This window comes from Neolamprologus multifasciatus, chromosome 22, assembly GCF_963576455.1.
Source record: "Neolamprologus multifasciatus chromosome 22, fNeoMul1.2, whole genome shotgun sequence".
Lineage (NCBI taxonomy): Eukaryota > Metazoa > Chordata > Actinopteri > Cichliformes > Cichlidae > Neolamprologus > Neolamprologus multifasciatus.
Window position 1 is genome coordinate 19,594,905 of NC_140459.1, and position 25,409 is coordinate 19,620,313.

Here is a 25,409-nt window from a genome sequence, read left to right on the forward strand (position 1 = left end):
GCCTTTTTAAGATTCTGTCTAAAAATATAGACTCTCTGGCTTCCTGTCAGTCCAAATGTTCTCACAACCCTTAGTTTAGATAGTTGTTATCACTTGCAAGTGTAACTTTTCTTCATCTCTGCCAACTCTTGCAATCTTATCAGACAAAACAAGGACCTCATTTAGCCTTCTACAGAGCAAACCGGAAACAATATCGCAGCGGATAAGAATTTAGCCTCAACACCGTGATAATAGGTTTATTTTGTGGGAACCAGCTTGTGTAGCTTTAATCCTCTCACAGTGCTGATTTGTAAAGACGGCTAAAACTCAAACAAAGAGAGCGCTGGTGGGAGGAGGAGAATAGACTGATGAGAAAGTGTGTGTGTTTGTGAAGCTGCGTGCGCTGAGGTAAAACCAAGTAAAGTGTATGTGTGCACCTGTGTGTGCGTGTGTGTTGCTTGCCCACTGTGACTAATTTATTCCAGTTCTTGCTTTCCTCTCAGGGAGGTGTTTTCACAGTTTTCCCTCATACTTATACTGACAGTCGGTACAATTGTTCCCTGATTAAAAAAACTTTTTTCTCCCCCTTTTTTTTCCTGGTCTCTGACTATTTAAAAAAAAAAATAATGGAGGCATCTTGAGGGATGATAAAAAAGGTCTTTTCTCTTAGATTTTGTTAAAGTCTCTGGGAGAAAGAAGGGCTAGTTAGTGAAGGATTGACATTTCTCTAATACCTAGCCGCAGGGAGAGTTTAATCAGGCAGGCTTCAGCCTTGTGTGCGCTGTAATGAATGAAATAAAAGCAGGCTGAAAGCACTAGTTTAATTAGATGCTACCCATCATCGGCGCGTCGCAGGGATCCAATGAGGCAGGTCAGTGAAGGCAATCTGTGCTGGATCTCTGTCTCTGTCAGTTTCACTCAGTTTCTTAGTGTCATTCTCACATTTCCCTGATTTCTGCCTTTCCCTTTCTTCCCAAGATGTCAAAGAAGGGTAGCTGGGATCAGGATGAGAATGAGTTTGTGTAAAGTAAACTATCAAAATGTTTTATCTAAGTAGCATATGATATATGAATGACACAGAAACACAGCTGCAGCAATGTTGGCACCTATACACTCTCTGGCTTCCTGTCAGATGTCAGATTCCAAATGTTCTCACAACCCTTAGTTTAGATAGTTGTTATCACTTGCACTAGCCTGCACTACACACAGTACAACTGAGGTGGTGGGGTACATATTAATTTTGAAAGTTGTTACGTAGTTGAAAGTGGGATTATACAAGATTCTAAGTGTAATGTGCCTGATCCATTGCCATCCATAGAGTCAGGCAATATACCAGCATACAACAGACTGCACGGTCTGGTTTTCACTTATCAATAATGAGTCAATGATTCAGGAAACAAAAGCAGAATTCATTCACACAGCACACAACCTTTTGTGTTGGGCAAAACTGCTTTGTACATGAACAGATAGATTTGATACTTAAAGGCTCAGTAGGATAGGTTTGATTTCAACTCAAGATTATGAAAATCTGTGCCGGGCACAATTTATATTCTGCTAATGGAGAGGCGAGAGTTGGATCAGGCCTCTGTTATCTACCCTGGTCGTGGTCACGGGGGGGTTGTGCAGCATTCTTTGTGAGGCGGGCCTCAAATGTTTTAACTGGTTAGCAGAGCTGGCACTGAAAAGCAGCCTGTCGGATGCAATCAGTTCCTCACTGCAGCTTCTTTTAAAGGACCAGCCAAACATAATGGACAGCTAAGCTGCAGCACTTGCTAGTGACCTATCCCCTTCCCTTTCCTTTCTGAACTCTGAACTCTTGCTGGGATTTCTTAACTCTGTACATTTTCCTCTTGATAGAGGATATTTTGGTAATGGGTTTTCAGCCTGCTCTGTATAACTCTACATTCTTCCCTTTTGGGGGTAGTTCTAGTGCACAGTCTGTTCCAAAGTGTGCCCATTCGGAACTGGCTGATTGCTTGACCTCTGGTATAGCTGCTCGCAGCTTTCTCATAATCACAGACCAACCGCCCAGCCGGAGAGAAACACTGCTGTGAGTCCTTTTTGTGTTGTTAGCCATATCTGTCTAAATAGTTGTCTGATCATCTAAAGGAGCCGGCAATGTGGTGTGTGATGCCGGCAATCTTTTAACCATTGTGCAACTGCAATAAAGTTGGGTACAACATCAGGTCCGTTGTATGTGGACTATAAAGATAATAACACTTACTGAAGCATAGGCTGGAATAAAGTCAGTTTCTCAGTTGTTTCCTTCATTTATTAGTGACATGAGCAATTATTATTTTTTGGTTGGGGGGTGGGGTGGGGGGTTTGGAGCATTATGTATTAGTATTATCTGAACTAACTACTTGACTCTTAAAACAAGTCACATTGTATCACATACCAGTAAGTTGGGGCCTGGGTTGTGATAGCAGACTATCTGGGTCCAGATCTCAGTGACAGAAGGCAACAGAAAAATAGCCCTAGAGGTGTTTCTTCTGCCACATCCTGCAAATCCTTCTGAGTACTTCCAGGCCAGATGGGATATGTAAACCCTGCAGCATGTTCTGCGCCTGACTCCACAAATAGGATAAGATCCTTTTTGGATAGCCTGACACCAAGTCAGAAAGTGTTCAGGGCCAACCAAGTTTCCATGGCCTCTTCAAAGTGAGCTTTTGGGCCGTGTGACTTGACCTTTCACTGCCTAATCTGATTTTTCAGTTTTTATAAACAGAGTTAAAAAGTCCAACAAATGTCCCTGCTGGATATAGCCCAACTAGAACTGGACTTCTTACATAACATAAACACATTAAAAGCATTTAAAATGCAGACTTGTACCGAGCACAACTTTTTTTTCCCCCCTGCTTCTCGGCCGATAGATAACCTGTTTTCTTTTTGTTTCCAGCTCACGTATTTGGCGAGGTGTAGAAAGCACCCCCCCCCCCCCCCCCCCCGTAAAACAGATGGTGGATGGCAAAAAAAACCCTCTGTTGGTATAATTAAAATATACACAAGCTTATAAAGAACTGATGATCAAAAAAACAAACTATATTTAATTTTCATGTGTGAAGCTGTGTTTGATCTCAGAGATTAAGTGGTAAAATTACTTTTATTTTAACATGCAATTAGGCCTTTTTTTGGATGAGAATGAAAAAGAACACTCATAACCGTTAATATAGCATTCATCTTTATCTGCAGGTGAAGTAATGTCAAACAGTGTATCATCTCAGATGGTTTAAAGTTCTACCATTGTGGATTGATGACCCACGCTGTCCCTTACAGGTGATGCCATAGCCCAGCTGACAGATGTTGGCTCGGCCTTGCCGTCCCAGTTGGATGGACGTGTCACAGTGTTCAGTGATAGGACAGCGATGGTGAAGGCTGCTCGATTGCTCCTCTCTTCTGTCACCAAAGTCCTGGTCCTGGCAGACCGCATCGTCATCAAACAGATAATCACATCACGCAACAAGGTGAGTCATAATGGACGTGAGCCATAGCCATATAACCACATGAATGGGTTCGCTTGCTTTGTTTATCTTCTACACGTTTTGGTCCACACAGAAATACACACACATGCACGTGCGCACACGCACGCGCACACACTAGCAAACTCCATCCTGAGTCCTTTATGTCCTAACAGATAAGCACTGGCTCTCTGAAGAAGTACTCTGGAGGTAATTGAAGGGAAACAGCACATTTAGCAACCACATAAAATCGCAGAACCAGAGACTGTCTCTCTCTGTCGTACCTGGCTATGCTCTTAGCCAGACAATGTGATATAGATGTAGCTCTGTAGCCTGAGTCAAGAATGGAAACGGGCCCTAATCATGACTGGTTAGCCTCGTTTCGACAGACAGTCGACAGCCCCCTGCTCTCCATTATTGGCAAACGAAATTATACTTCTTCCTCCTCTTTACATGGCATGGATAAAAGCTGCTTATGCTCGGTATGCTAGCATGGCCTCATTGGCTAGCATAAATGTAATGCAAATCAATGTAAAAAAGATACTGCTAATACACTTCTATCACATTGAACTGTCAATGCCACAAACGGCAGGATGGGGTTGACAGAAATAAAAGTGTATATTTACTCTAGTATGGCAAATCATGTTTTTAGTCTCCCTACTAATATTCTCATCAACATAGACAGTATAAAAGATGAATGTCGCTGCCATGAATTTATTTTTTTTTACCGTTTTCTGAAGCACAGAGATCATTTTAAATGTTGCCAATTTGGTTTCAAAAACCCGACTGCGGCAAGGAGTGTGAAATAGCTTGCTCATTGGCTAAATGGTTAACACTTGTCAATAGCCAATGAGCTTACCATGGATAATCTTCCGGTATCCACTGACTAAGATTTGAAAATAGACTTAATTTTTTGTTCAATATGAACCAAAATGAGTGACTGGGTCCACAAAGTCATGAGGAACTTGCTAACAGAGGTCATGTCAAGGCATTTTTTCCCTCAAACTTCAATTCAGGTTTCTCATATGATGTCTTGCACTCATTGCTCAATTGTTGGCCATTGCATATGATACCACCAGTTGTTATGGGAAACATTTTTATTCTCCAACTGGTAATTATCGGCATTGCTGGCAGTGGATCCTGAAGGTTTGTGGCTATTGTTAGATGAAATTGGTTGTAAAGAAAGTGCTACACCAAAGACATCCTAGTGACTGCTTTGGTTGCTACCAGATTGCCGTGGTTTCCTGTAGTTTTTCGTGTTTGTCTGCAAGTGGGACACGTATCGGAAATGGAGAAGTTTCATCCTCAAAAATAAAAGTTGCACCTTTTTAACCATGAAGTTTCACTGCAGCTGAGAGGGTAGCTGGATAGTGTTTGGTTGCTAGCATATTGATGTGGAAGAAATGGACTTCTCTACAAAGTTATTTGCTAACTGGCTGGGGACTTCTTATTTTTCCTTACAGGCAGGTCCTAGCCAACCTGCATGACTCCGACTTTGGTAATCATTTTCAACACGACTGCCTCAGCAACTATTCAGCAACTATTCAGGGAATATTTGTTTTTCCTTCACAACTGGTGTTAATTTTGACAGCTGTTTTTGGTTTTGCTTTACCTTTAGTCTTTTGACTAAAATTACATTTAGGTTTAGTCATAATTTACAAATTGACAAACAAGGACCTTGGCTCCTTCGCACCCCGTTTGTCAACAGCAGATTAAATGTGTGCGTCTGACCTTACTGCACAAAGGGGATTACATCTGATTAGATCACCTTCAATCCAAACTTAGTTCTGATTGGAAATTGTCTTTTCAGAACATTTTCATCTTGTTTTTATTCATTGATGAAAGTGTCAGGACACTTCAACATAGCGTCTGAGCTCGTGCATTTGTTTTTATTAAATGATCGTCTTGATTTTTCATAAAAAGTGGTCGTGGATGAAAATTATTGCTTGACGTAATAAACACTGCTCACAACTGGTGGTTGCCAAATGGTTGCAGACCTGCCTCTAGGCCTTTTGACCAAGTCCTTATTTATTTGATCCTAAACTGTCACCCATGATTGTCACGCGTTCAGAGTGTGACATGTGTTTGTAAAACCGTGACCATTCGGTGGCCTTCAGGTAGAATCCAGGTTTAAAGCACTTCCACAGTGGCTTCATCTTTCTAACCCAAAAGCAACGACCAGGTTTTATACTGCCTATGATACCAAACTATGTGGCCATTTCCAGTGCTACTCTGATGTTCTTCCTGCTTTCAGGTTCTGGTAACGCTCGATCATCTGGAAAGAGTCAGCACCTTCCAGGAATTTGTTCAGATTTTCAGCCAGTTTGGTAACGAGATGGTGGAGTTTGCTCACCTGACGGGAGACAGACAGAATGTGAGTGGCATCTTAAGAAACACAATCTGGTTATTTTTGCTTGAAGAGGATAAAAATCCTCAGTTTATTTAAAAAAAAAAATCTCTCATTAAATGAAAACGCTTGCAAATTTGTATTTGAAGTCTTTTCAATTCTGCAACACTGAAAAACATGTTTGTTTATTCATATCGGCCTAATCTAGCAAACATTGATTTCGTAAACATGATTTTCTGAATGTGAAAGCAGGCGATGAAATTGCACTTTAAAACCTCATGTAGCTACACTGTGAATGTGCCGGCAAACTCAGAACAAATCAATAACACACGTGTCAAATATTTACACTCCCCAGCAAATCAAACAATTACAGAGTAACAAGGCTTCCTCTGGTTTCTTTTGTTTCCGTCAAGTTTCTTCATCTCTTTCTGTGTCTATTTATTCTCCCAACCAATGTCTCAATCCATAAAAGAAATGCACAGGTCAGTTATGACTCACATCTCTCAAATACAGTTTGCAACACGAGTCCGTGCTGTGCTTTCAGCAGTCCTTTGTCTTTGCAGTTTATCAGCTATCCAAATTTGCAAGACAAAACTTTTGCTCAAAGCTTCAAAAACAGTCCAACTTCAGGCAGCTAACTTTGTACTGTCAGAGACTGCTAATCCTATTTTGATCCATACAGCCAGCCTCTGCAGCTAAAGCGCTTTGCCTGCAGAAGTTGATGCAAAGTGCAACGGCTGCGATATCTCTACAGGGAGGGGAGGATCGACCATCCCTCTTTCTGAATTTCATCAGGTCTCGTGTTTTGACACACACGTCACGTCTCTCTCCAACGCTCCTCGTTGCTGCTAATGCTCTCTCCCCTCATTTGCCACCCTGTTTTGTGTGTGTAAGTGTCAACTCCAGCTCAAACACTCACATGCGCACACATTGCTTTAGAAAATCTACCATCTTCATCTATTGAGGCCAGGCGAGCACAGAGGCAAAAATAATGACAGATAATCACACCGTCTTTGTAATCTATGGCGAAGTGCCCAGAAAGGAGTTGATTCAGCTGCCTTTTCCAAATCCAGTATGTACATAATTCAAGCTGCCTATTTCTGAGCGGAGTACACAAAGAAGATGCGGCAGGTCATCCACAGTGTATGTTCTTTTCTATTCCGGTAGCATCTCTTTTTGATAGATGACAGCTCACCTATTAAGTTTCATGCGTGGAATGAAACTTGGAAACGGATCTGTGTTTCGTTTGGGCGTCCCTTCACACAGCATGAAAGATTTGTTGAATAGCTTTGATGCTTCATGTCCCTTGCTCACCCTGAGAGTTCTAAGACGCCGTAACTTAAGTAAAGCCACCCAAAGCCATCTGGTGTGTGTGTGTGTGTGTGTGTGTGTGCGTTTGCGCTGCAGGACTTGAAGGATGAGAAGAAGAAAGCCCGGATGGCAGCAGCTAGAGCAGTGCTGGAGAAGTGCACCATGATGCTCCTCACAGCCTCCAAGGTAAACTGCTGGCCCACCAACACTGGGCCTCGAGGCAAGGTTTATAAATTCTGTTCGCCTTAAAGATTTAAAGCCTTCTCGGGTTTCTCAAGACTCAAGATTTTTGGCCCTCTTTGGCTTTATTATTAACACTAACCAAAGTCACATCATCATAAAAGAAAAATACTATCTGTGGTTGAAAAACATGAAAAGTGACAGAAGATCAGAAGAGCACGACAGGCTGTAGGTTTGACATTTCACATCTTATCCCTACCAAAAGACTTGCCTGAGGCACCCAGACTGTGAGTCGGCGCGGATCAACAAAGACGCCGTGTTCCACCGAATGCGCTGTGCCCTGGAGCAGGTCATCGAGATTGTCACTGAAGCACGGAGCTCTGGGGAGAACAGGATCCTTCCTGCCAGCATCTACAATGGCATCAAGGAATTTAAGGTAGGTTTAGAGATTACACTTCGCACGAGTCACGGTGAAGGCTTCAGATTAATGACGCTGACATGTGTTAGCCCGTGAAGTTAAGTGGTGATCCTCTTTTGTTAATGCAAAGCGCTATTTAAGCGTCACAGCAGCGCAGCGGCTTATTCATCATCAGATTTTTGGAGTGTTGATTTGTGGTCGCACAATTGGCATTTGTTGCATTCACGGTGTTTGCTGTAGCTTCAGATGTGACTCAAACAATCAACACAGAAGAGCAGACCTACTCATTTAGTAATTTGGCTCATACGGTTGAGTGAATCACCAGTAAACCTACCTCATGCTTACTAATCTTCTCTCTCCTCCGTGTGCGCTGGCAGATGAAACAAACGAACACTTGTAAAAACATTTTTAAGGAGGGGTCTTTTCCACTGAGATAAAAGAAAGAGGAAAGTATTTTAATGAAAAGGCCTGAGATGCTTATTGCTTTTAATGATCATCCCGGCTGCTTTTAATCGTCAAGATCTCTTTTCATCTACTCTCCAAATGCTCCTTCAATTCACAACCTGCAATTCCCAACTTTCCCCCCACCCTGCTTTCTGCAGTCCGGCGTGGAGTGCCTGCGGGAGAACCTATACTCCTTGTCACCGCAGAGCATGTCCAGCCAGCTGGAGGCTCTGGTCGAGCGGACAGAGGACTTCACTGATTCGGCCTACACCAGTCATGAGCAGCGTCAGGCCATCCTTGGACTGTGCCAGCTGGCGCGCCAGGACACCCAGCAGCTGGTACACGCCTGGGTTGAGGCGGTATGTTGGCACATGCAGACAGGCTTTCACAGATGTACACAGAGACACAGGAATATTCATAAAAAACATACATTTCTGTATAAAGACTATCCACAAGTTCTTATCAGATTAGATTAGATAAAACTTTATTAATCCCTCGGGTGGGTTCCTCCGGGAAATTCGGTTTCCAATAGCACAGCACCGACAGAAGTTACAGAATGTGAGCAGAGATATACCATATATACACATGTATAAATAAAGAAACATATAAAAATACAGAGTATACAAAGGGATAAATAAAATGAATAAGAATCCAAGGGAATTGCACATTTCAAGTATTCTGTAAGAGGCTTCAAGTATTGGTAGGTTAAAAAGATGCAAAGAGTAGGAGCTATAGTTGCTGATGTTGAGTTATTGCAAAGAAAATACAATATGTATTTATTGTGATCCTTTTAAGACTTCTGTTTATCATATACAGGACTGCACAGAAGACTTGAGCAGCCCTAATTTCTTTATATTTTGCTAGGAAAATAGGAAATGGGTGTAAGTAAAAACATCTGCAAACATATATGGAAATGCAGAATATAAGGCGAGAACAATTCTAATAAGCCTGAATATCAATATTTGGCATGACAACTTTTGTTCTGAACTCTCTTAGGCAGCTTTCTTGTAATTTGTTGAAGTAGTCTTCGGGAATAGACGTCGAGGCTACTTGAGGAACATTCAAAGCTCTTCTTTGGATGTTGGCTGCCATTAGTTCTGTTCTCTGTCATCATGATCCCATCCCAAGATGCTTAAAAAATGTTGCAGTACAGACTCTGGAGAGGTGAATCCATGACTGATAGTGCTGCTTTCTGTGTTTTCCTATCTAAGTATGCTTTTACTGCACCCATGATGCTTTCCAGATGCTATTACATGGTGGATCAAATCAGATTGTAGACAGACTGAGCCTCCACCATGTTTTGCAGATGGTTGTAGATGATCACTGTGGCACCTTTCTCCTAACTTCCTCCGTATGTATCCACAACAATTTGGATTAATCACTCCATCAGACCAGTTGCTACTGATTTTCAGTTAAGTTCATGTGTAATTTGGCAAACCTCAGACCAATTCTGATAAGGCTTTGACCAACAGTGTTGATGAAAAGATCACCTTACCACTTAAATGCATCTAACAGGTTCTGTGTCAGTTGGGTTTTTTTTCCTATTGCTTGATCTGCAGACACTGTTGTCATCTATTTTTTATTTTTTATTTTTAAAACCCGACACTTCTCCAATCCTCCACACAATTTCCTCTTCTTTTTTTTTTAAAGAGACACTGCACACAGTTATGAGAGATGCAGAGTTTTCCGTTAATAGCTCTTTAGGTTGGTCCAGAAATATTTTTGGGGGGAACAAATGATGTGTTTTGGTGACTGGCTTTTACTAACAGTGTCTGATGATGCATTTTAAATTTGATTCTTTGCTAAGTTGTCTGCTAAGCGTAGTGTCATCCCTTTTTATGTTTGAATGATTGACCGGCCTCTTGACTTAACAAACAAAAACAATGGTCAGGCACAAGGACTGGACGGAAAATGAGTTTTAAACAGCCCATGTCAAAAGAAAAACTTCAGAAAGCTTGAAGAACTATTGCTTAATGCCATTTTACAAAAGCAGTCTGGCTCCTTGGAAGTAAGTACTTCCAAGGAGCCAGTACTGTATGAACATTCACTGCATTTGTTTTTAGTCTATTAGTCAGACAAAACAAGCAAATTTAAACCACCACAGTGACCTCAGATAAATTATGAAGTCAAAATGTAATAGATTTGAAAAATTAAAATATTAAGAAATTGTTAAAGAACATAATAGTCAGGCTTTTGTAAATGTAATTCTCAAGTGGGAACAATCTTGTGTTTATCTCTGCGCAGCATGCAGTGTGGCTGTTTAAACACAGCTCCGCAGACAGAAACTCATACAGGCAGACCCACACACATTAACATTAGGCCCCCCCTCCTCCTACAAACTCACTTACTCATTCACCTTGCCTCCTCAGTTTCTTTTCACACATCTCTCCTGGAACAACATAGCATAATAACCCACCTGAATCACTGTTTTTACCGAGGCTCATTGAGCTGTGAAAGAAAACGTTGTGTTCCTCCTCATTCAGCGGTGTCTCCTTGGCCTTCAGAATTGATGGACTTGCAAAACGCAAGTCATTATGTTGCAGTTTCTAGTTGTAAACTTTTTTCCAGTGTACTCGGAGTACACAGAGATGCTACTGCTGCAAAACTGTACATTACTGCCTCAAGCCTTTGCAGCTGAAGGTCGTGTGGGGACTAGAACACTGCAATGTTTTCAAACTGCTGAGAAAGATGTGCAAATACTCTAGGATCTTTAATTTGTGCTTTTCAGTGTTGTTGTAGCACATTTAGCAGCATTTCTGTCTGAAACTTGGAGAAATTGCAGTGAATTACTTCAATTATGTAATTGCTTTGAATCTTTTTATTCATATTGCACTGAATCATGCGCTCTAATGCCTTCTTCTCTCCTCATATCCAGGATATAATGGGCCACAAATGTAATTAAAATATCAAAACCTGTGCTGCTAATGCACTCAATTCCTGTCTTTTTCCAGTCATATCTCATACTCTATTCATGTAAATTTGTGTTTGTGTTAGTCTTCTGCTGCATGTGTATCTGATGGATGGAGCACGTAAAAGCACACGGTGTCTCATGTTTTATTCTCCTCTTCTTCTGTCATCGGAGCAGCAGTCTGTCCACGCCAAAGAGGCCACAAAGGACATGGAGGTGGCCATCCTGAAGACGTCCCAGAGTGTCAGCGACCTCAGACGTGAGGTGAGCAGCAGTCTGTCGCTGACTGTGAAAAGATGTTCCCGGTTACAGAATCGGACATGACTGAAATGCCTCTGACTTGCTGGTGGTGCCTCTGTAGCTGCTTTCCTCAGCCCACCTGCTGCTGCCTTTGTCACCTCTGCTCTTCTTACCTTTTTTTGTTTGGTTTTTTTGTCCCCGTTTCTCTTCAAATGATAATTCTCATTTGTGCCTTTTTCAAAAGCTCTTTTATTTAACCTTTGTTGACTCCGTCAGCTCCACAAGGTTGCGGTGGGCCGAGCCTCAGATTTGCTGAAAGTTCATGGGGAGCAGCTGCCTCTGCGGGCTCTCAAAGCAGCAGGCGCCGAGGGAAACCTGGAGGAAGTGGCAGAGTATTCGCGCACGCTCACTGAGCAGAAGGAGCAGCTGGTGGAGGTAGGTGGGATCAGGGGCACAGGGAGCAGAGGAACTAGTAGGAGGGTGATGGCTACTTGAATCTGTGGATGGAAATCGGTAGTAATGTTTGCATTTATCTGGTTCATTACCTTCTAATGTCACAGTAATCACTGCGCCTTTTTAAGGAAAACATACTCTCGTGTTATGTTATAATTTACATGTTTACCGAAAAACTGAAATAAACACTCATTTTCATAAAATAGCACATTAAAAAAAAACAGATGCTTAAAAGAAAAAAAATGTTTGAAAATGTTAAAAATCAAAAACAATACTGATCTGTATTGAGGTGCTCAGAAGATGACTTTGAGTGGATGATTGGTGAAAATGGAAGGGATTTTGTTTGTTATAGGTGAGATTCCACAATGCTTGAGCACAAAGGGTAGTTTACGCAAGACATTTGTCTGTATTTTTAATCATTCGGCCAAATGATTGCGTTTTTGCTGTCGAGTGTCATGCCGTTAGCATGTTCCTCTGCCAACAAGGTCATGTGATCTGTCAGGTTTGTTTGTTACCAATTACTCAAAAAACATTAAGGACAGATTTGCATGAAAATTTCACCAGGTTGGCGTCATCCAAATAGAAATGATTAAATGGAAGTGGAGCTGATTCAGATTTGCAGCCAGGAATTTTTTGGAAGGATTGTTTACCATTGTGGGAGAGGGCAAAACTGGATCGTCACAATCTTCACACAAACATGTCAAGTATTTTAAAAAAGAATTGCACATTCTTAATTTAGAGCTGTGGACTTTTTGTGCTGGGGGTATACATACTGCTCTTTTTAGGGATTGCCTCATGTATGCTTTATGTCAGAAAAATTAATTTTCCATCTCTGTTTCACTCCAGACGTGTCGGCTGTTGTGCCATGTGTCGGGCACAGAGCCATTAGAGATCACCTGCATACATGCTGAGGAGACCTTCCATGTCATTGGTCCACAGGTAACACAATCTGTCTAAACATTATCCGTATAAATTATTATTTTGTGAAATTTGGCACTATTAATATACGCCCTTGACCGAATGTGTAAATAGCAGTAGATGGGAGTAAACAGTCTGGTAAGGAATAAAAGTTGACTTAATTAAACTCCAGATACGGGTCGTTCCATTCAGCACTTTTATTGTGTGTCTATTAAGTCATTCTGTGGTTCAGGTGTAAAAAATCAAACATGGGTAATAGTCTTCTTAATACGGAGGAAAAGTAGACGCTTAACTTCCCATCTCCTCCGTCTTCCTTCCACATCTTCAGTCCTTGGCTGAGAACATGCTGTCCACTTAGTCCCTCATCCCAGATCTAATTATGTTTGCTCTTAGAAACCATCCATGCCCGTAATTATCCGGCAATGTAGAATGTTCCCGCCTTGCAGCGCTAATGTCAGGCCCCACATGACTCCGCAATAATGATTCCGCTCCTAAGTTCAAAGGTCAGCCAATCAATAACCGTGCGGCATGAGGGTGGTAGTGGTGATATCTCTCTCTCTCTCTCTCTGCACCCAGAGTAATGCAGGGGTGGCCCAGAGGGTAATTGGCTATTAAATACTACACTGTAGAGGATGGACAGGGAGGTGGTGAATGAGTGCGCTGGTGGTCATGTTTCATATTTGTCAAATTTTTCGAACATCATACGTCAGTTTGATGTCAGGACCAGAAGTGTAGATATAAATTGCTACATATGTGTGAAACCGCTTCAGCGTGAGTCATGCTGAACTGTACTTAGCTGCCTGAACCCATTTATTTTGTGAAACCAAAATCTGATGATAAGCTCATAAATACTTAACAGTTATACAAGCTCAATTTATGAGCTTCATTCACAGGCACTTGGTTTACATTTTAGATCAACAGCAGTATATGTATGAATGTAAAATGTATCAGAATTGTTCACTCTTCTGCTCAGATCATCTCAGCAGCCCAGACGCTGGCTCTCCACCCATCTAGTAAAATTGCAAAGGAGAACCTGGAAGTGTTCTGCGAGGCCTGGGAGTCGCAGCTCTGTGACATGGCTCTGCTGCTGAGAGAGATCAACGACGTCTTTGAAGGCAGGCGAGGTCAGTTGAAGTCACTTCATTGGTTGTCTGTGTCCATTCAGGTGAGTTGTGGTCAAAGGAGAGTACAAGTATGGGTGAGTTATAAAGGGCAAGGGAGTAGAGGTCAATGTGCCATCTGTGGTGTCTTAACTTTTGGGGGGGACAAAAAAAGAAAGGAAAGAAAAGATCCAATTCTATGAGAAACCTTGATGAATCATTTTCTTCTTGAAATTTTCAGCAGTATTAATAAAACTTAAGGCAGGCAGTATGAATGCATCTTTTCAAAATTAGTCATCACAGACCGTGGGAAGCTTTTTATCAAAGGAGTAACATCAATGCCATTGAACATCCCTGTATTCATTCCACCTCTTTACACTCTCTCTATTCATTATTGTGCCAATAACCAGAAGCGTCCGAGTCATGGACAACCGCTCTGACGAGCTCTGCTGTTTGCACACTCGGTCACACACGCAGAGACAGAAAGTAGATACTCAAGTGTAGTCTGTGTGCACATATTTGTTTGAAAGTTAGATCCAAGTACTTTTACATGCTGCAAGTCTTTTTTTTTTTTTTTTTTTTGTCCTTATAACAACAACTTTCTTCCTAGGAGACAAAAGGCCTTATTTGTCACTTCCTAGACCTGGGGTGAGTGTCACACCATTCGTCCTCATAAATGTCTCAATGATACAAATGTTTGCAATCCTCTGATTAATACCGCTCTCTTTTTCTCCACAGAAGCACTTGGCGAACATGAAGACTGCCAAGGCTGTCAAGTTGGATGCAGAGGTAGCGCACACACCACCAAATCCTCGGGCTTTCAGCACAATACATCACGTCTCATCTTGTACCGTCTTTTGGCAGCAGTATATTCATCTCTAGGAAACATTGTGTCACTCTCTTGAAGAATTGATCGAGTTTGTATGGTAATGTGCTGCAATTTTGTTGGGCAGCACTTTTATCACACGCTGTACCGCCACAGAAAGCAGGATTATGCTGATTACAGGCTTTCCGAGTGTGTAAACAAGTGAAAAGTACCCTGCTGGCTAATATACATTTTTAAAATGATATCAATTACACTTCATCAAAAAGAATTGTGTGGTTTTTGTATTTTTTATTTATTTATTTTTTTCCTTTTGCGCTTCTGCGTTCCCAGGAGCAGACAAGTATGGCCAAGCTGGGTCTGGAACTTCGTCTTCTGTCGTCAGATGTAGACACAGAGGTGGAAAAGTGGGAGGACCAGGAGCATGAAATTGTCCGGCAGAGCCAGAGCCTCGCCAGTATGGCCTACAACATGTACCTGTTCACCAGGTAGCCTTCTAGTATCACACTGACACACTGATATTATTTTAAAGCTCAGTGTTGTCAATTCCCTTAATCATCCCCGTTAATCTCTTAAGAGACATACAGAGCAAAAGTCTTGAGCCACCGCTCTTTATATTTTGCTAGGAAAATACCACCACATTTATTCTTCAAGACAACCTGAACTCTTTTAGGTAAGCTTTCTTGTCATTTCCTTAAGTAGTCTTCAGGAATAGTTTTCCAGGTTTCTTAAAGGACATTCAAAGCTCTTCTCTGGATGTTTTGTTGTCTGTCAACATGATCCCACACTGCTTCAGTAATGTTGACTCTGGGGAGGTCAATCCGTGACTGATAGTGTTATATTGTGTGTTTTTCTATCCAGGTACGCTTTTACTGTATTTGCAGTGTGTCTGTGATCATTATCGTGCTGAAAAATGAAACTGAAGCCACTCAGACACCCAAATGGCATTGCAAAAACGTGAACTGTGTTCATAATTCCCAAAAGGTTGATTCTGGTCATCTGGACGTAGCGCTTTCAGTGGGAGAAATGTTTCGTCATTTATCCAAGTGACTGATCAAAGACTATTAATCATTGATCATAGTGTTCATAATTTTAAGAAGATCCCCAAACCCAACAACAGCAGTGTTTTTACTGATGAATGTAGACATTCAGTGTTGTAGCTCTCTTCTGACTTCCTCTGTACATATCGACAGTGATTCGAGCCACAAATTTTGATTGCTCGCTCTCTTGGGGTGGCTGTAGCTCAGGAGTTTGAGCACGATGCCAGGTTGTTCTCCAATGCATCCATTGCAGTGTGAAAGTTAGAAAGTACTTAGGCATAGAAAAAAGTGCCATATGAACGGAGGTGAATGGGTGAATGTTATATAAAGTACTTTGAGTGCTCTAGTAAAGTAGAAAAGCACTATATGAGAACCAATCCATTTGCCATTTACCACACTATAAGACCTGTTGTCACTCATTTTTCAATTGAGGTCTTGTGTAATTTAGCACACCTCAGTCTTTTATCCCACTTTGCCTTCTTGAAGGATTGCCTTGACAGATACACACAAGAACAAGGTCCAGATGCATCTCAGGTCTTGGGTTGTTTTGTTCCCATTTCTTAAAGACACGACTTTCAGCTACTTTTCATCTGCTGTAGATAGTATTATTTTTTTTTTTTAGCCGTGCTATTTCTTCTCTTGGTGCAAAAATGCTATTTCATGCCTGTCAGACTGTGTTATCTTTGACAGTTTTTTTCTGGATTCGACTTAGAAATGAGAACTTTTTTTTTTTTTAAATTTTCCAACAGGCTGCTAGTAACGAAGTGTCTAAAAACACAATTTGCTAAGTTGTCAGTTATGTGCAGATGCAACACGGGTTCATCGCTTGATTTAGGTGACTTTTTATGCTTAAATGATTCATAAAGTGTAACGTCCATTAACAAATAAACCACAAAAACATTGTACTGTAAATGGTCCGGTACAAGGACTGGACTGGAAATGAGTGAAAAAGCAGCCAATGTCCAAAAAAGCAACTTTTAGAGACCTTCAGAAACCCCGGAGAACTATTGCTCAAGACCACCTTTAAAAACTTACAAGTACATTTCAGTCATTTGAAGCAAATTATAAAGAAATGTGGCTTGTCTCAAGACTTCTGCACGGTACTGTATTTTCACAGATATTTTCTAAACAGAGTTGATTGCTTTGGAAGACGTTTTCCCTTGTGCATATTTCTAATCCGAGCTTCTCTTTATTATTTCCTGCATGATTGATCCACAGAGGGGAGGGACTGTTGAAAACAACGCTAGATCTTTTTCATCAAGCTGAGGTATTTTTCATTAAGCTTGCTCTGTTTGTTTTCCTTCTATTTTATTGAAGTCGTAAATGAACGCATCTATCGTCCCGTTCCACCTGATACACGCTGAAGCTCGCAGATCGATAGGTTAGCAAATGCAAGGATCCCTTCATTCACGACCCTGAAATGCAGATTTCACTGGGCATTACGGGGATTTATGAGTGCAGTGGGAATATAGCGTGGCAGATTCCCGGCCATCTCTGGCACATGGTGTAACAAGGTTTGTGCGTATGAGTGTTTCCTATTGAACTGGGATCTTTGCCAGTAATGTACAGTCATTTGTAGAATCAGGGACCGAAATGTCAGACAGGATTTATTCAATTTGTGTTGAGCAGGGGAGATAAGCGAGGAAGAGGAGCGAGAGGGGAAAGAGACGGGAAGGCATACTGATAAGAAGAGCCAAGAAAAATCAGAGTCATAGTATTTACTGACTAGGCTTCTTTTTAGTTAAGAGAGCTTTAGTTTTTCTTCTGTGTATGTGTGCAAGTTGTTTGATTTTTGTCTCTTTTCTGACCTACCCTTAAGGTTCTTTCTGAAGAGGGGCTCCAGCTGTGCTCATCTCTCCGCACTTTTTCCTCTCAGGTATATTCCCATGCAATTAATCTATCTTGAACACACCAAAGCACAATTCCAAATAATGTTTTTTTTCTACAGTAGAAAAAGAAATCTAATATAAAGAACAAAAGGGGGTCTTTTTCTAAGTAGAAATAAAATGAATACAGTTGAGTATGGACCAGGAGAGAAGTTCACTTTATGCACAGTATTTTCTTGCTTGTCTTGTAGCATGTGATTGACTGCAGCGTAGTAAGACGGAGCTAAGGAGATCGTTATAGCAAAGCAAATAATGAAAGAATTGTTTATTTTCTCCTGAAAATGGGGAGATACTAACCCACTCTGTGCGCGCACACACACTCACACACCCTCCGATACTAATACACACCCGTATCACACGTTGTGGCATGCCACGGTGCCAGGTCTGCCTTATAAATCACACAGCGGGAGCAGGAAATTAAGGCTGTCACACACTTTCACCATCCTCTTGTCCTCCTCTCAGACTCCAGTTTGAACAAAAGTAGCCTTGGTGCTTTCCTTCCTTTTAGCTCTCAACAAACTTCTTCCCCAGGTCCTCCAAGTTTAATTAAATGGCTCCTTTTGACAGCCTTTAACGACTGCCATTTGTCACCGCCGTGTGTCCGAGGCTGCGTGTGTTTGCGCACATGTGAATGGGCAGAGGGGGCGAGAGCGGAGGGGGAGGTGGGTTGACTGGGACCGCCCAGGAGCAATTCATAATCAGGAGGCCCGGCTCTTCAGCTTCCTTCATGCTTTCTGATTAATTACATCAAACAAACTGGTGCTAATGGAGTCCCTCTGTCTCACCCTCCACTCCTGTAGTTCTTTGGCACCAAACACACAAAGCACATCTGTGTAGCTCTAATTATGCAGATGAGATTAAGCATTTTTTTTCTTGCTAAGGTTTAAGAGGTTTTATATGTTGTTGCTGGGCATGAATGACAAGGGATTGAGTTCTTGGGTCATTGGTGGCATGTATCTGTGTAGACTACGATCTGGGGATTAACTCGGATGGATAACAGACCTAAGCAGCAGATCATGGCTATTGCTGATGGATTACATCAAGCAGCCCTTTTTTAAAAAAACTTCTTTTTCTTTAATCCACTTCTTTTCTCGATGCTTGATTTGTATTTGACCACGAGCCCTGTGAATCTCGTTCTGCACATATTAACTCTCCCAGCGAAGTGCCATTATAAAACGTGTCTTCTGTTCTGAAACACATCCCACCCTCCCTCTGTGTGTACCTCTCTCTGTTCCAGTTGGTTGATGAGGAAAAGACTGTGGTGATGACAGAAATGGAGAAGCTGTTGGCTTTGTGCCAACAGCTGCAGATGGGGGCTAAGACTCCAGTACAGGGCAAGGCTGCCACCTTCCAGAAGGTAACCATACTACACCTGTCTGTGTTTTTATCTCTCTTCTTGTTAGTGTCTGCACTCTTTATTAGGAAAAAAGAAAGAAAGCCAATTACTTATTTTTGCCTGAAGTCTGTTCGGTTTGGTGGACGTTAAATAAGTATATCACAGAGATCGAACAAAGCAGATAAAGAGTGTTTCCACTGAAGGACCGAAGAAGCTCTGACACTATCAAAACTATCACCCCAAGAACGAATAGGTATCATTAAAGCGCTGAACACACAATAGGGCATGACTAATTGTGTTCATTACTGGCTTCAGAATAATCTTTCAGTTATCTTTGAGTAATACGAACATCTAACGCAGGATGCTGGATTAATGAATGTCTATGAGGAATTAATGAGCATCTTGGACGGGGATGAGCTGCCTTTGCTCACCTTGTAATAAAGGCGCTGGTTTGGAATCAAAAGGACACGATGAAGAATAGCATGCTCAAGGCTGATTAATTAGTGCCTCTTTTATATGTATTGGCTCCCGCCTCTATATCTCTCTACCTTCACATCGACCGTATCATTTATCTCGAACGGTAGAGAGAGCCTGTCTTACGGGGGTTGGTAGGACATGGATGAGGAAACGTTAAATTACAGGGTCAGTGTAGTTTAGTGCTGCTGCTGCAGTGAATCTCTATGTGTGCATTCTTAGTGATGTATTATTTTACGTGCTGTGCTTTCAGGTGGACTCATCCATTCAGGCAACCAGGAGCATCCTGAGTGTGGTCCTCTCCCTTCTGCCATGCTGTAACAAGCTCAATAGAAAGGTGACATCCAATGACCTGGACACTTTGACAGGCAGCTTGAAGTATAGAAAAAGCTTGGAGATCTTATTATCCAGATACATATGCAAACATCACAGCACGCTGACACTTGCAAACATGTACCTTTTTATTTTTAGCATGCAGCAGATATACAGCAGCGCTTGTGTTCATTTTTAGCTATGTTTTGCGGGGGATAGTCAATATCTTTGCCTCCTTTTTTTGCTGTCTATCAAATAACTCTCCGGTGAGTTGCTAAGTGTCTGCGATTTTGAGCTAAAATCCTTGTTGAAGCTAAAAGATGTCAGTTGTTGGACTGATTGCCACTGAAGCACATTCACAAGATCAAACCGTAGACTGTAAGCAGAAAGCTGCAGCTGGCATTGGCAACTAAACTTTTTACTCGAAGCCTCTCTTTGGGCTTTAAGTTCAACACATCATGATTTTCGAGAGCCGCAAGTGACCGCATCTACACCAGCGCATGAAGGAGTGCTATGTTACCGGCTAGGTAGTGAGTTCAATTAAATTCAGTTTTATTTATAAAACAGTTGCCTCAAGACGCTTTAAAGTTGCATCCAGAGATGGTATAGATTTCCATAACTAATATCTGGGGAAAAAAAGAAGCTTGGTGATGTAGTTTTTTTTTTTTTTTTTTTATAACATAAACACAGCAACATAAAAAGAACTGACTCCAGAACAAGCAATCAATATTTCATATAAAAATATTGATTATGCCAGCTTTGTGTGTATAAACAGTTAGAAACGAGCCATTATATTTTGGTGTTTGTTTTTTTTTCACTTTTACTCTCCTCTATGTCATTTACTTTCAGTACAAGTCAGAGAGGAACAGCCTCAGTTCCCCGCAGGACTGGAGAGAAAGGCAGGACGCATCCACACCTGTCAAAGAGGAAGGAGCTCTCAACACCAAGAACAGCAACGGATTTGGCGTTAAATCTTTGGAGCAGCACATGGCTGGTCTCAACCTCCTTGAGAGCAAATAATCCCAGGCAATCGCTTCCTTTGTCCACTCTTCCCAATAAAACAGCACATAGCCGACCTCACCTCTCTGGAGAAAATATGATCTTCGAAATAGCCCCAGTCCCCACCCCCATCCATCATTCAGTACTAGTCTGGTAAAGATGGTTGACTTGGCTCAACCGGAATTTGCATTTGCTGCCTGGATGATGTTTGCACAAGAAAAAAAAAAAGGAAAAGCAAGTCTATGCTCTTTCCCACTGAGGTTGATTTAATCCAGGGTAGCGTTTCACCTGAAGCACCAGTTCCACCCCAGTCCACAAGATGGAGTTATTACTACACACACACACACACACACAAAAAGTGAGGCCTGGCACAAACCTGTTTTTTTTTTTTGTTTTTTTTTTTATCTTTTTTTCTTGCTTCTGAATTAATAAACTAATTAAAAGTCAGGAGAGAACTCCACTTGATGGTCAGCTCAGCCATACATCTATCTTCACTATGTGCCTCTGTGTGACAAGCCAATGTGTTTTGTGGTGTTCTGTAATTGTGTTGCACAAGTTATGTAAAAAAAAAAAAAAAGTAAAATTAAGATCCACAATGCATGACGCCATCATCACCAAACCCCCGTGTTTGAGTCTCCTGTGGTCACAGCCTTGTAATGTGACACTTGCATTATATCGATCGACGATCACTTGCATTATATTGAGCACCTCATTTACAGGTTTTACAAGCTGACCACACTACATAACATGCAATGGATGTCTAATAGCCATTATTGTACGACATTCCCCATGTGCCATTCTGGTAGGAAAATGCAAAAAAAAACAAAACAAAAAAAAACCCCTTAAATGCCAAATACGATTGTTCTTGTCTTCTTAATGTTATAAAATATAAAACCTAGTCCTCCAGTGTTAATGGAGACACTTTTATTTAAGCCGGGTTTCTCGACTTGATCGAACCTCTGTTTATATTGTCCTGAGAATTATACAAACCAGTCTACATGGCATACTTTCTCTCAAAGAAATGAAACAAGTTTGAACTGGCACACGTGTAAAATGGAACCTTGAAGTGTACTTGTTATGAAGACTATCATTGTGAAGCTGCCTAACAGACCATTATGTATTAAATGGTATATATTACTTGGTACTTGAAGCATATGTATCCCGAGGAAATCACTTTGGTACTAGGAGAGGGAGTTAGAATGAATGAAATGTATAACCACACAGGAAGCTTTAGAGAATCACTGTACAGTGTGAGAGCAGCTAAGAATGCTGGGTAACGTAGTGTCGCTAGAAATGTGACGAAATCGTATCTAGTTTTGGACCACATTTTCTTTTGACGATTCAAAGGTTAATAAAAGTGACACAAAAAATAAACAATATTTTTCTTAAATTATTGTTTGTCTTTCTTTATAGTTGACAAAAATACTTCAAACTCATGATTATTTGCAGTATGTAACAAGAAAATGCAAGCCACTGTTCATGTGTTCCACTAGTTCCTTATTATATTTATCAAATTGGCAAATCCAGGCATAGACAAATTACTTGAAATCTGACTGCTTCTTGGATCCTTAAAATGTTAAACACTTTAAAAAAAAAAAAAAAGGAAAAATATAGAATAACCTAGACACACAGTGCTTTGTTATAAACAAAAGCCTTTCAGTCTTCTGCTAACTTTAAGTGCATGAGGGAAAGAAACTCTCCCACAATAGAACGGGCTTGAATAAGGCAGGAACGTGGGGAACTGTCAAGATGGTTGGGACTGGGCAGAGCTGCGTTTGGAGACAATGTTCTCAAACTCGTCTCTGTTTAGAAGATTTTCTGTGATGCTCTTGCTCTCTTCAAACTTTGGCAGGATGACGGCGATGTATCCTTCGGTGGACGGCTGTAGAGATTTGACAAACCAAGCATTGTTACATGTGTTTATGAACCTTTACTAGTGTTATCTAATCTCCTCATAGGCATATGAAGCCGTATAACCATCAGGTATGCTAAATTAATGTCAACTACTCATGTAAGGGTGTTTAACAGAAAAAACAAGGTACAGTACGCAGTAATAGTATGCAGATGGTGACATATTAAAGATGACATGTAATGTACTTTACATTTACACGTGTAAGGTAAAAATGTAGGTTTTACCTTTTCCAGCAAGAGATTCGGAGTTTCTAAAATGTTCTCATTGACTTCCAGAAGACGGCCCCGAATGCAGCTAAAACAGCCAGTGATGAAGATGTATGAGCACGTGGAAGATAAATATATACTTTAACAGTCAAAGACAGACTCTTACCTGTAGATTGTGTACTCTGTTTCATCCGTGCATGTTATCCTGCATAACGGTGCAAAATCAGTAAGGAACTGTCCCCCCTGTCATACAGGCCAAAAAAGGAATGTTAGGATAAATGTACGAGCACACAGACCAAAATCCAGAGCTTTATTAACTTACCCGCTTGGACTTCCCAGAGACTTTATTTTTCAGCCGACTGCAGCCATTACTGATCTGGTAATTGATGCTTTTGATTGTGCGTCCGTTTTGTAGAATTGGGTGAGTCTCTGCTAAAGTGATGACACATATTCTACCAAGAAAAACATTCTTTTAAGAATCTATCAAGCTCCTTTTAAAATCTATATTTCTCTAGCGACATACTGATGTAGAAGTGATATAAATCACTCATACTGAGCAGGGACTACGTCGTGTAACAAATACAGTGTAATGTAGAATCAAATTATTATTATTCCCCATTTTCCCAATTTCTTTCCTGAGAAAACTTCCACTTAGTCATGACCAGGCCTACAAAATACATTAAGCTGCTGTTCTTCTTTTAGCTGTTCCCTTTAGGGGTTTCTTCAAACCACTCAACTTGAACTGTCCCTCCAATGAACTCATTTCTAATCTTGTCTATTCAGGTCACTCCCAATGAAAATCTTAACATCTTCAGTTCTGGCACCTCCAGCTCAAAGCTTCTTGTCTTTTTGTCAAAGCCACCGTCTCCAACCATACATCATAGTAGGTGTCACTACAATCATAAAAATATTCCCTTTCACTCTTGCTGCTATCACTCTGCCACAAATCACCTCTGACATTCATCTCCACCCCGCTTGCACTCTCTTCTTCACCTCTTTTTTGCACTGTCTGTTGCTTTTGACACCAGGTATTTATACTCTTCTACTGTCACTACCTCTACTCCTTGCATGTTCACCTTTCCATCTTCACTTTCATTCACACACATATGTCAAGTCTCACTTCAACTGACTTTCATCCCTCTTCTCACCAATGCGCATGTCTACCTTATCAGGTTCTCTTTCACCTGCGCCCTATAGAGCACAATGTTGTCTGCAAACATCATAGTCCACAGAAACCCCTGGCTGACCTCATCTGTGAACCTGTCCATTACCACTGCAAACAAGAAGCGGCTCAGAGTGGTGATGTCATGCCACTGCTACCTTGAACTCATCTGCGAGTCCTACCACACACCTCACTGTTGTCTCCCGGTCCTCATACATGTTCTGCACCACTCTCACATACTTCTCTCCTACCCCTGATTTCCTCATGTAGTACCGCACTTCATCTCTTTTTCACTGTGTCACATTCTTTTTCTTGATCCAATTCCTTCTGACCTTCCCTGTACTCCTTCATCACTCTCAAAGCATATTTGTAACAGTAGTGCTCTTTCTTAGCATACTTCCTCTCTTCTTAACATAGCTTCAATAAATCTTTTCCATATCTTCATGGTATGGCTCATCAACTTTACCCCTCTGCAGTAACTAAAGCTCACACTTGTTCTTGAAAATCTGTACCAATACACGTCTTCTGTATTCCTCAGGTATTCTCTGACTTTCCAAGATCGTGCCAAACAAATCTTAGTCCAAGACAATTCCATACCTCCACAGGTATGTCTTCTGGACCAACTTCCTTTCCACTCTTCATCTTTTTCATGGCTATTCTCACTCCCTAATTCACCACCTGCCTTCTCTCATGCGTCAGGAAGAGCATCCAGCGTAAAATCTTAGCCAAATCAAACATACAAAAGGGCCATTAACATACAGTGAATCATAGCAATTGGTATGACTCATGGTCACTTGGTGTAATTCTTTTTTTTTTTCTCAGGAACCTCCTGTTACCTGTTTGAATGCTGTAAGATGCAATGGTCCTCGCATGGCTTTCCCTTCATGTCTAAAAACAAAAAATGAAAAAAGGTGTTCGTGACATTAAAAACAAAATTAAAAAAAACATCTATTCAGACTAAAACTAAAAGTTAACCCCATCTCCCCTTGAACACTTAAGTTCACCTAACGTTAGCTCACTTAGCTTAGCTACTTAGCAAGTATAGATGAGACACATTCAAATGGACGTTATTTACCGGCTCTGTACCAGCGTGTGTAATATCGGTCGATAACTGAAGGAGCATTTGCTTTGGTATCTTCATGTTCCACGCTCTCCATGTAAAATAATAACGCTGGAAAACTATTTTAAGGTATTAGCTTGGCGTCAACTTGTCTTGACGGACAGTAAATAGTGCAGCACCGGGCAGTCCGTCCTTGAAATATATCCGAAAACCCCAAAGGCAAAGAATTCTGGCTGTTCTTTTGTTTTGTACAGCGATTCGCATTTCTTTGTAGTGAATCTTCATTGACTGTAGCAATAAACAATAAATTATTAAGTTTAATATGTTCACCAGAAGAGCTGGTAACTAACTACAGCTAGTATCATTTGAACAGTCTCTCACTTTTCACTAATCATAATATATAAGATTGAGACAAAAAAAGAACTTCAACCCTCCAGAAAAAA

The 25,409-nt window shown here is 41.1% G+C and overlaps 2 protein-coding genes across 4 annotated transcripts in view; one reads left to right on the plus strand and one right to left on the minus strand.

The window, feature by feature from the left end:
- Positions 1 to 20,972, plus strand: part of ctnnal1 (catenin (cadherin-associated protein), alpha-like 1) — a 56,350-nt gene extending 35,378 nt beyond the window's left edge. For all 3 annotated transcript variants that reach the window (XM_085148086.1, XM_085148085.1, XM_085148087.1), the window contains exons 3-19: positions 3,256 to 3,443; positions 5,692 to 5,811; positions 7,192 to 7,281; positions 7,541 to 7,711; positions 8,296 to 8,496; positions 11,223 to 11,309; positions 11,562 to 11,720; positions 12,585 to 12,677; positions 13,630 to 13,780; positions 14,367 to 14,404; positions 14,495 to 14,545; positions 14,913 to 15,067; positions 16,838 to 16,886; positions 17,439 to 17,495; positions 18,743 to 18,862; positions 19,569 to 19,652; positions 20,477 to 20,972. In XM_085148086.1, coding sequence (XP_085004212.1) covers positions 3,256 to 3,443; positions 5,692 to 5,811; positions 7,192 to 7,281; positions 7,541 to 7,711; positions 8,296 to 8,496; positions 11,223 to 11,309; positions 11,562 to 11,720; positions 12,585 to 12,677; positions 13,630 to 13,780; positions 14,367 to 14,404; positions 14,495 to 14,545; positions 14,913 to 15,067; positions 16,838 to 16,886; positions 17,439 to 17,495; positions 18,743 to 18,862; positions 19,569 to 19,652; positions 20,477 to 20,647 — 1,985 coding nt within the window. In that variant the 3' untranslated portion in view covers positions 20,648 to 20,972. The remainder of the gene's footprint in view (positions 1 to 3,255; positions 3,444 to 5,691; positions 5,812 to 7,191; positions 7,282 to 7,540; positions 7,712 to 8,295; positions 8,497 to 11,222; positions 11,310 to 11,561; positions 11,721 to 12,584; positions 12,678 to 13,629; positions 13,781 to 14,366; positions 14,405 to 14,494; positions 14,546 to 14,912; positions 15,068 to 16,837; positions 16,887 to 17,438; positions 17,496 to 18,742; positions 18,863 to 19,568; positions 19,653 to 20,476) is intronic.
- Positions 20,973 to 21,003: 31 nt separating this feature from the next.
- On the minus strand, positions 21,004 to 25,169 carry abitram (actin binding transcription modulator). The gene is made up of 6 exons (XM_085148088.1): positions 24,982 to 25,169; positions 24,743 to 24,794; positions 23,067 to 23,196; positions 22,911 to 22,987; positions 22,763 to 22,832; positions 21,004 to 22,508 (listed from the first exon to the last, which is right to left on the minus strand). The coding sequence occupies exons 1-6, from the start codon at positions 25,061 to 25,063 to the stop codon at positions 22,371 to 22,373; spliced, it is 549 nt and encodes a 182-aa protein (XP_085004214.1). The 5' UTR covers positions 25,064 to 25,169; the 3' UTR covers positions 21,004 to 22,370.
- Positions 25,170 to 25,409: the final 240 nt, after the last annotated feature.

What these genes read in the sequence shown, in the direction of transcription:
- abitram (XM_085148088.1), bottom strand. Translation starts at nt 25,063, where the DNA reads ATGGAGAGCGTGGAACATGAAGATACCAAAGCAAATGCTCCTTCAGTT. An exon ending in ATCTTACAGCATTCAAACAG is followed by an intron (nt 23,197 to 24,742) that starts GTAACAGGAGGT and finishes TTTTCTTGGTAG; the next exon opens with AATATGTGTCATCACTTTAG. An exon ending in CGAATCTCTTGCTGGAAAAG is followed by an intron (nt 22,509 to 22,762) that starts GTAAAACCTACA and finishes AAATCTCTACAG; the next exon opens with CCGTCCACCGAAGGATACAT.